This window comes from Habropoda laboriosa, unplaced genomic scaffold, assembly GCF_001263275.1.
Source record: "Habropoda laboriosa isolate 0110345459 unplaced genomic scaffold, ASM126327v1 scaffold57, whole genome shotgun sequence".
NCBI lineage: Eukaryota > Metazoa > Arthropoda > Insecta > Hymenoptera > Apidae > Habropoda > Habropoda laboriosa.
This window is the reverse complement of record NW_017100229.1, coordinates 3,655,073-3,665,700: the sequence shown is the minus strand read 5'-3', so window position 1 is coordinate 3,665,700 and position 10,628 is coordinate 3,655,073. Positions and strand designations below refer to the sequence as shown.

Sequence of the window (10,628 nt, the reverse complement as noted above, 5' to 3'; positions counted from 1 at the left end):
ATTAAAACGATAGAAACAGTTCTGGCTTGTACAGAGAAAGAACAAAGAGAAAAAAACATGTTGCACTTTTGAATATACCTACACGCTTTTGTTTCTCCCCCGGTGCTCCCTTTCGCGAGGCTGATCCGACGTTTTTCGAAACGAGACGAACAAAACCTGCGTTGAACCATGAACGCGGAATGTTTTATATTTATATATGTATACATATATATGTTATATATTTTCTATTTTCCTATCTGCCCAGCGATACTTTTGCCTCTCGACGCTTGGAAACACGAGAAACTCGCATGGATTATGTTTCCACCAGCTCCATGTGCAACGCTTTCGAGGAGAACGGGTCGGATAGATAACGATGAAACGTTCCTTTCGGAAAGAGTATCCGTGAACCTCGATTGTTCCACTTGTACGCTCGTGATACGGAGCGTTCTATATATACTTCTATTTCGGAATTGTCGAAAAGATATTCACACGATAAATAAAATAATAAAAATAATAATAATACTGTACTATTTGAAGAATAGGATCGAAAGGGTTAAGAGTAGACTATGTATAACTTTTTTAATATAAACGATGTTGAACTCAATATTTTTCCTCGTATAGTTGATATATGTAGGAATATATGTGCAACATTTCAACTCCACAATCTTACTGGTTTCTTTGCAAAAAATTCCGAAAAAGAAGACGTTCAAATACCCCTTTAATGGATGGATGGCGGAATATGTGCATTTCTTTTAACATTATGCGCTGCCATGGTAACTTCTGGTGGGCTGGCGGATGATATCGGTGCCCGGAGGATCGTAAGTTTCGATTCTGGTCCACGTAGAAGGTAATACCGCTGTTACGTTGACGCTGGGAAAACAGACCGTGTATCATCGATTACGTTTCCACGGTCGGAAACTTGCACGTTCCAATTACTCTCTGAGTGTGTAATTGACGCAACCTGAAAAATCGTTGAATTTTCCTTTCTACTCTATATCTGTATACATACACACCCTTGCCGAAGTTATTACTTTCCGTATCCCTCAGACGTTTCGCTAGTATCACCATAAGAAGCTGTTGTCGGCGTAATTTCGAAATTGAACGCCGGATCCTCGGAATAATAACGACGTTTATTCGAGCAGAGCCAACGAGCCAAGCCATCGATGCAAATTGCTAAATATAACCACGGTCTTGCCAATTATTTCACTTCTACCCTAGTATCCGAGTTTTCGATACGGATATTGTCGAAGCGTAGAGACTGCGAGTTCAATTATCTTCGGAGCTGACACGGAGTTTTCAATTAATAGATTCGCCGTTGGACGGAACGTCGAAAAATCAGGACGAAGAGAGAGAGAGAGAGAGAGAAAGATACGTTCACTGTGTGGTAGAACGAATGATCTAGTAAACAAGAGACCCGTTACACGGTCCAGTCGCGGTGAATTTTGATAATAAATCGTGTAACGAAATTGGGACGAACAACGGGAGAATTCTATTTGCATAACTTCCTTTGATTAATAACTGTGCGGCAGAGGGGGATCTTTAATTTCGCGCGAACGAACAGTCGAAAATGGGACGGTTGTAAATTCGTAATTGAATAGATTGAATCGAGGATATAATTAGTTGAAGGAAGCAGCGCTCTGTGTTCAGTTTTCGATTTTCCAGGTCCGATGATTAAAAAGGAGGAGGAGTAAAGATGTAGAGCCGAGCGAGAAGCACCGGAGGCGGTAAAAAATGGTGGACAAAGGGGAGATAACGAAGACACCCTCGCCCCTGAATATCAACGAGGCGATCGAGGGAAAAGTGTTGAATCAAAAGACTGCTAGGAGTAAGTACGACGAGAAGAAAAAAGTGGCCGTTGCACGGTAGAAACGTTCTTTTTTTTCTTCTTCGCTCGAGAAACGTTCACCGATCGAAAGTTGAGAACTGTAGGTTAAGTTCCTTATTTTCACCAGTAATCTCCATCGTGTTCTGATTAAACGAACAAATATTGAGAGACTTGGATACACTTCTCGCGATTCCTGATATTGGAAAAGTGCTTCGAATGGAAACGCGCGAAGTGAAAAGTAGAAAGGAAGTGTCCGTTGTGTAACGATGAAACGTTGAAGGAAAAGATTGTAGAATTCGAACAATTTCTCAGCTGGTGTCGCTATACTTTGGCGCACTTTCGTGCAAAAGTAGTCGACTAAGAATGAAAAAATTTCTTCTGTTTCCGCCAGTACTTAAGAACGATCTCTTGCTGTACGAGGCTGTGATAAAAAATGAGGCGGACACCGTTCGCAAAGTGCTGAAAGAGAGGGTCGACGTTGATTCCAGGAACAACGTAAGTAGTATGAAAAGAGGAGGAAAACCAACGGACGCGATAATCGGATGAATCCCGTGGAAAGAGTCGCGACAAACGTGAGGGGAAAGTATAATCTCGATGCAGCTTCCTCGGTTAGAAAATTGAATTGGCCGAAACGGCGTCGGAAAACGGTCGAACTGAGAATAGAATCTTTCAGCTGGCGACACTTCGTCAGCGGTAATGTCGTGTAAAACGTGTTACACAGCTCAGAGAGCTGGATAACGTGACAACGCGTCGCGGCACCTAAGTAATCGGTCTGACTAGATACGGGACGTTACTACTTATCGCCGTATGGAAATGTTCAAATCTTCGAATGAAATTAATTGCATTCACCCGTTGCAATATTAAACGTGGTCATTTCTGTTTGTGTATTTCACCGTTACACGATGATTGCTTAGTATGGTCGAGCGCCGATTCACTGGGCAGCGTCCAGGGGGAACACAGAGATCATCGAGATGCTGATACAAGCGAAATGCGACATCGAGGCGAGAGACAAGGTAACGTTCCACGAAAATAAATTCTCGTTCAAGTATTATCTGGATGGAATTAAATCGAGTCTGTTAACGGTCTGAATAAACGAACGAGCGATATTTCTAACGTTTTTTTCCCTCGTTACTTCATACCCGGGCTAATATTTTCTTCATCTCTGTCACTGTTTGTACTTTTCCCGCTTTTTTGCACGGAATTCGTATTAATTTCACCGGGAAACACGGGTGCACAGAGATTTCATACAAACTTGACAAAATGCATTTAAATTCCTGTTTACGATGTTTTAAGTTCGGCATGCGGCCATTGCACATGGCTGCGCGATACGGGCACAGAGACGCTGTGAAAATGTTAATCAACGCCGCGGCTAACGTGTCAGCGGTAAACAAGGTACGTTCATAATTATATCAATCCATTTTAAGATGAAAAATTTCGCAAAAGTCAACTGGAACTTTGTAAAAAAAACAGAAAAATACAAAAAAAGAAGGAAATAGTAGAAAGTACAATCGAGTCACGCTTTCCTCTCAGATTTCTTTCTCGCGATAAAGACACGCTTCGAACGGTACTCTCTTATCTCTCGAAGAAACGCTTCGCAGATCAATCGAATTTTTTTCCTCGTTCGATCTCCTCGAGAGGAAGATGTTACGAAATTATTTCGGAAAGTAGCTTTCTGCAAGTGACGTCACGTCCTACCTGGTTCGATTCTCTGATAACAAAGACTGTTAAAAGATTCACGTATCGACGTTAGAACCAGGACAACGTTGCAAGAGAAATGTATGTAAACGTGGAGTCTGTTTGCCACAGAAACACCAAACTCTCTTAATGTGCGCCGCTCAAGGCAACAACGTTCGAGTCATGGAATATCTCGCTGAGGCTGTCGAATCGTTGAACGGAGATGCAACTGACTGCACCGGTGCAACTGCACTTCATCATGCGGCCAGCGCTGGTCACCCAATTATGATAACCGCGCTTTCCAGCGTTCCGAGGATCGAACTCAACGCCACAGACAACGTAAGAGTTACAAATTCACATTTCACCGCTGAAAACGAACGATTTCTTTTTTCAACTGGGAAGAGCGAAGCGGAAAAATCGATAAATAAATCCGATTCCCGAGATAAATAATTCGGTCGCGAAAGGATTAATTAGAGTCGACGTTGTATCGGAAAGAGAATTTTTTTTTTGGTATTTTTAAACGAGCTCCGACGTTGAAAATGTTGACGGACGCTGGGAATATGTACGTATATGCAGATACGCATTTGAATTTAAAATTGAACGATTTTTAAATGAAAATTTCGCGCACGATGAAAGCCAAGGGGAATATTGCAGGTACGGTCAATATTTCAAGAATGCAAATGTAATTATAAAATTGAAATAATCTTAGCAGCGATGAGAATCATAAATAGTCATGAAGAAGATGTGTCTCGAAACGTGTCACGCGTAGCTTTTGTTCTGTTCGTTAATTCTGCCTAAAAAAGAAAAAAACATTAAACACGGACGTTAAGCTTGCCCATACATTTCGAGTGCAATTCCGCGAACGTTTTCAAGGATTTAGTGTATCCCGGAGGAAAGAATCCCCCCCGTATAAATTTCACTAAATTGCACCTCCTTGCAAATGGTTTTCCTTTATCCACGAAAAATCCATATCGTACCTGACGACACTTTAAACTTTCCGCAGCTACTTCAAATTCATCGTTTCCCATTATTTTCGATTACCCGAATGGGGAGGGCGGGAAAAAAAAAAGAAGAAAAAGTTACTTCTGGTAGGTTACCTTTTTCTTTTTTTTTTTTTCGTACAACGCGAACAAAAGTTGCGAGTGTCCTCTGCTATTTTTTTTGTTTCTTTCCGTCGGAGGACAGTTCATTCGGCGTGTCCTGAGATATTAATCCGGGGCGAAATTGACGCGAGAATGCAAATATCCGCGCGATGCAAAGGACGCAAGAAACTTGAATTTATACGGAAACTGGTCCGCCTCTGCTACCCTCCCTTCTATCCCTTTCTCGATTTAGATACCGGGTGGAAACTAGGTCTCCGACATTAGCTATATTGGCTTCTTATCGCGAAGACAAGTGAAATCCCCGAAGGAGAGGAGCGCTGGCTCTGCAGCCGCATGAATCTAACTGTAGCAGTCCTTTGAGGGAATTTTATGGAACTCTGTGCCGTTTTGCCGGTGCTTCCGGCTTTCCACTTTCAGACACTGTGTACATATATGTATATATATATATATATATATACGTATGTACACATTTCGGCCCTGTCGATTCACCCGGTAATCCCTTCTATCTATACATGCACATTCGGATTTTTCCACCGAGTGGAAAACGTTTGATCTTCCCCGAAAGCCAAAGTACGAGAGAAACTTTGACGGATGTACTTAAAGAAGAAACTTTAAAGAAACGTCAAATTTTTGCGTACGAATTTCTGTATACGAAATTACACCGAAATAACGAAGCAGGCAAAAGTGGAACTTGTGGTGAATTCGTAGAAAGGACAGACACCGATGCACTGTGCCTGCGCAGAGGAGCATCTCGAAGCTGTGGAAGTTCTGATAGAACTTGGAGCGAACGTGGATGCTCAGGACAACGAGGGAAACACGCCTCTTCACGTGGCCACGAGAACAAGACACACAGCTATAGCTCAACTATTGTTAAAAGCTACTACGAACATTGAGTTAACCGACGAAGTAAATAAAACAACAATTTCTCGGTGAGAAGAGAAAAACGGAACATTCTCTGACGAAATTCTTAACGAAATGTTTCAGATGGGTTTCACACCTCTGCACGTGGCAGCGAGTCAAGGGTGCAAAGGGATCCTAGACTCGATGATCCAACATGGCGCAGCACTCAACAAACAGTGCAAGGTACACTTGAGGTAGGTGCAATCGGAATTGAATAACTATCCATCACGGTGAATCGATTTGCAGTACGGGAACACGCCTTTGCACTTGGCCTGCCAGAACAACGAAATAGAAACGGTCGAAATTCTGATCAATAAAGGTGTCGATCTGAATTGCTTGAACTCAGTATGTATAATCATTCCCACAGATCGAACGTTTTTTCTCTTCTTCCTCTCACACGATTTATTCGTTGGGTGTTCTAGAGACTAGAATCTCCGATTCATATCGCCGCAGAAATGGGACACACGGACATTTGTGAGCTGTTGCTAGCAGCAGGTGCGAATATCGAGCAAAGGGAACAGGTGAACATTGATCGTACACCTCCTCTTTCCTCCTTTACTCAACGAATCTCCATCTCCTATCCTAACCGTGTTCCCGAACTGGTGGTACAAGCGGCAAGGTGGTCACTCTACATGCGAAAAGAAGTGGAAAAAAAAAAGGATAACATGTTTCGTATCGGGCTTCGTTTCCGAGTAAATCAGCGTCCAAGATTTACCAAGTACGCGTATACTCGACTTTTGTTACGTTTCGATTCGTAAACATCACCAATGTCGCGGCTTGTTATCATTTCTGTGTCAGACCTTCAGTCTCGGTCGTTCTGTCGATGTGGAAACATACGGTAATCGAGTGTACACCGGTATAATTCTCGCGTTCTGTGCTTGTGCCGCCGGTAACGCATCTGTGGCCGAAGAACAACAGAAGTGCAACACAGTGATATTTGTAAGTGTACGTATACTCGACAGATCTTCAACGCTGATTTATTAGGAAACGAAACCCGATACGAAAAAATGTTATTCTTTCTTTTCTCCACTTATTTTTCCATATAAAGTCACCCTCTTGCCGCTTGTACCATCAGTTCAGAAACACCCCGTATATCCCTCGGAACTGGAATCGATCGAAACGAGGTAGAATCAGCGTGTTTCACCGCGAAGTTAGCGCTAGTTACACGCTTGTGTCGCGGTTCCCGTTATCTCATCTACGGACGAACATTAAACCGGAAGTAGCAGGGCGAGAAGCGTCGTAAAGGACGTCACGGCGTTACAGCCCCTCTGGAACCGTTAAACTTAGCTTTGAAACTGATAGGATCAAAAGTTTGCCGGATATGCAGTTTCGATGGGACGCAATCAAAGTGGGCGTACCTCTTTGTATCGAATATGTTAACCCCGGTTTAACACGGTTGCGACGAGCTGACACCGTAAACAGAGAACCGCCCCCACCTCTCCCTTGGGCAGTGTTTGCACGACAGGGAGGTGGCGTGGCCATATTCAGCCACGAAATTCACGGGAACACGTCAGCCCTGGAGCGGCCGTGAACCCTTGCTAATAAAGTTAAAGCAAAGTTGTCCGGATGTTCGCAGAGCGGCAGAACGCCACTGTACATCGCGGCGAGGGGCAGTTTCACGGCCATTGTCGACATGATAATTAAAACCGCGAGATTGGACTATCCGACACCGGTAGGTGGCCTGAAACACGGTTCTTTTACGAGAACGTAAACCTTCTCTCTGGAATATTACACTTTTCCCGTTCGTTTGATAACACCGCTAGTTCTTAATGTGAAAGTATGGCGACGTTTGGTATATACGTTATACGCTTTCGTTCTTCGTTAACGCGGGTTACTTTTGCTATTTTTCTTTGCATAACGCATGCATGCACCTGTGCACGCGTAATGTGTGTTAAATAAGCAAACTGTGCAATTTGCATGATGCATTACGTGGAGATTCCAGCGATCTATCGTGGGAATTGACGCGTCACGCGTATAACGTCGGTCAAAAGTTTGGAACGACAGAACTTTGAGACAAAAGTTAGAAATTTAGATAAATTTCAATTAATTTCTTTGTTACCCAAATTTAGTAAGCAAAGTGCATTAGATTCCTGCAAAATTAATTGCACATCTACTAAATCAGTGTAACTTTATGAATGACCCCAAACTTTTGGTCAACACTGTCTGTTACTCGACAAATTTTGCATTGCATAATAAATGTAACTATATAATTCACCAGAAGGATCAATTTTTGACCACGTTTTTAGCGTAGTTCCACATTACTATAATGCAAATTAACTTAGATCCGTCTTCATACCGGTTCTGGGATATTAGAGAAGGATCTTTTCAGGAGGATTCAACGTTCGACAAAGAGATTCGCGATCTAACGCCAGCCAGAAGGAGATGGAGAGAGGGATTTCGGGGTGAAAGTATCTCGAGTAACAATAGCGCGCTTCCCGAACAGATTAGATCTGTTCTGTGGAAGTTGGCGTACAAACAGTTAGGCCCTCAGGATTGGAAAAAGTTAGCTATGCATTGGGCGTTTACTCCCGATCAGATTCGAGCGATCGAACATCAGTATACAGGTAAAATAACTAGACACTTGACGATAGACATTTTAATTAAGGATGTTCCGACTGTAAGAAATCATCGAGGTACAAAATTGATATTTTTAAACACGAACCTCTATTAAAAATTGAACACGAACGAATGATTGATCGGTGAATATTTTGTACCACGATGTTGCCTTCGTGAACTTAGAACAGCCGTATGAAAAGGACGATAAAGCTCCTCTGATAGGTTCTTCGAGTTACAAAGAACACGGCTTCCGGTTGCTGATGATCTGGGCCTCAGGAGTGAATTCTGAGATCGGTATAGAAAAGGAACTGTACGACGCTTTGGCTGCTGTGGATAAAAAATCTGTGGCTGGTAAATAATTTAGTTGAAAAAGATTCCATCGTATAAGTGAAGTTTCCAACGAAAACAATTTGCCAACTAATAATTACAGAATCTGTTCGTAAGCACTTGGATCAAGAGAAAGACGGGAAAATGAAGTCGAACAAACAGCGATGTCACAAATGTTCCATCGCTTAAACGTACGAGAGAATTTTAGCGACACTCGCGACGTGACATATCTGCATAGATCTTACCTTTTTTACAGTACGTTTCAATATGGAGTCGCGGCTTCTACTGAAGTTTAATCTCGCATAGACACGAGTGAACGAATAAATGAATCACCAGACAAACGTACAAATTTTCGAATTTGAATCTTAAAGAAAGAGTTTCTGTATATATTTTTTGGGGAAAAGAAGGTAGTTTCCATTTTTATTTCGTTTCACTTGGAAAAAGTAGAAAAAATGACGATCGACGTTCGAAGCCGTCCTGTTTCATTTTACTATCAGTATTAAATGTTCTTCGAAATTAAAAGCTACTCGAAATTTGAACTGTAAATATATACGTGAATGTATGATTATATACGTACCTTAGGATAAGTGTGCGACGACGAAGCGGAGTTTTACAGGGCTTTCGATGTGATTGTGATAAAACAGAAAGACGTAGAATATTAGACGAGGAAACAGAGAAACAGTTTCTCTGATGCTTTCAAATAATTGTGTACAATTGGAGAATGACAACCTACATATCCGAGTATCGTGTACAACTTGAAATCAATCGAAGTAATCAAAGTCTCTAGGTATTTCTAAGTAATCGTTTCCCATTTGATCATACTCGAGAAAATTAAACAAATAAAATTAACTTAAATAAAAAATCCATCAAACTACCGAATTTCAATGTAATTAATTTCATCAACATTTCATACACCTGTAAAAAAATGATAAAAAATCTTACCTTAATAAGTTTATCGATCACAATCACAGAGCAACGAGGAATAAACGTAAAAAGAATGGTTGACAGGATTGGAATTGGGTAGAAGAACCCTTGAAACATCTTCTATTAAAATGTGAATGTTTATTAATCCAAACGGAATATTCATTAACTTCTACGCTATAAAAGAATGCATTTCTTGCTGCTTCCACCCTCGCAATATATAACAAAATATTCTGAACGATGACGATGATAGACATCGTCAATTACTAATCAATAATAGTTAATCAGACGGGGCTCGACGGCAAAAAATCACTACCACAACTCTACGTCGTATCGTGAATTAAGGGTTGGGGAAACTTTTTGGTGGGGAGGAAAGGGAGATGAGAAATTCACGTCGGACTTCTTAAACCTTAAAATTACAATTAATCGCTATCGAAAAACGAATTAACTCATTGTCATCGATATCGATTCACGCCATTAATTAATTAATTAATTATCACGCGATTAAATGTCGTTCGTTATTTTCCCTGCCTCTTTATCTTCTTTCTCTGAGTTACATTTTCACTCGAAAAAGAACACCTCTTTCCGCAATGAAAATTAACGCTGTCGTGTGTCTCGATTCATACCTGAACAAAGTACTACGGCGCCGACGAAAAGATATTAATACGACTTTCTTCTCTCGTTCGAAAGTATCGAGAGCGGGGGAAAAAACAGGCGACACTATTTATACTATTTCTTTTTTTTCCTTTCCCTTTACGATCTTCATCGTGGCAACTTCTCGAAAGATACGAAAATATATGTATACAGTTAGTCTCGCAGGCGTGTACAATTAATAAATACAAACGTTTTCATCGTTAAATGGCGCTTACGTTAATTAACAAAGTCCGCTTATTCTTTAATTCGTTTAAATTACAACATTACACTCTAATACGTGGACGAAGCTGCTGGGGGCTCTTTTGAGCTCGCAATAAGACAATGGCTCTTTCCAAAATCATTTTATACACTCGTATGCCCCTTTTTCTCATTCCCGAGCCATGGGACAAATAGATTTTTTTCCTCTCTTCTCTTTCTTTTCTCTTTTTCAACCCTGACGCGATGATGCATCAACAAGATCATAATAATCTCGAACTCTCTGTTCGAAACGAAAGCCACGGAGGGTGGGAATATTGTTGTTATTGTTATTATAACAGTGGTGTCTCTCGCAGAACAATTCACGTTTCCGTTTCGATTCGATATATTGCGCAACGTATATGTATACATATATAGACTGATGCATTTATATAACCCGTAGGGAGAACTCTCGAAGCGGAAACACGGAAAGAATAAAGAGGATACTACATGAT

The 10,628-nt window shown here is 41.2% G+C and overlaps 1 protein-coding gene across 1 annotated transcript; it reads left to right on the top strand.

Annotated features, from left to right (window-relative positions):
- Window positions 1-1,710: 1,710 nt before the first annotated feature.
- On the top strand, window positions 1,711-8,553 carry LOC108571363 (ankyrin repeat and death domain-containing protein 1A-like). Its single transcript, XM_017933380.1, has 13 exons — window positions 1,711-1,804; window positions 2,196-2,299; window positions 2,719-2,817; window positions 3,098-3,196; window positions 3,611-3,817; window positions 5,290-5,487; window positions 5,566-5,664; window positions 5,728-5,826; window positions 5,904-6,002; window positions 7,058-7,153; window positions 7,811-8,045; window positions 8,260-8,388; window positions 8,468-8,553. The coding sequence occupies exons 1-13, from the start codon at window positions 1,711-1,713 to the stop codon at window positions 8,551-8,553; spliced, it is 1,644 nt and encodes a 547-aa protein (XP_017788869.1).
- Window positions 8,554-10,628: the final 2,075 nt, after the last annotated feature.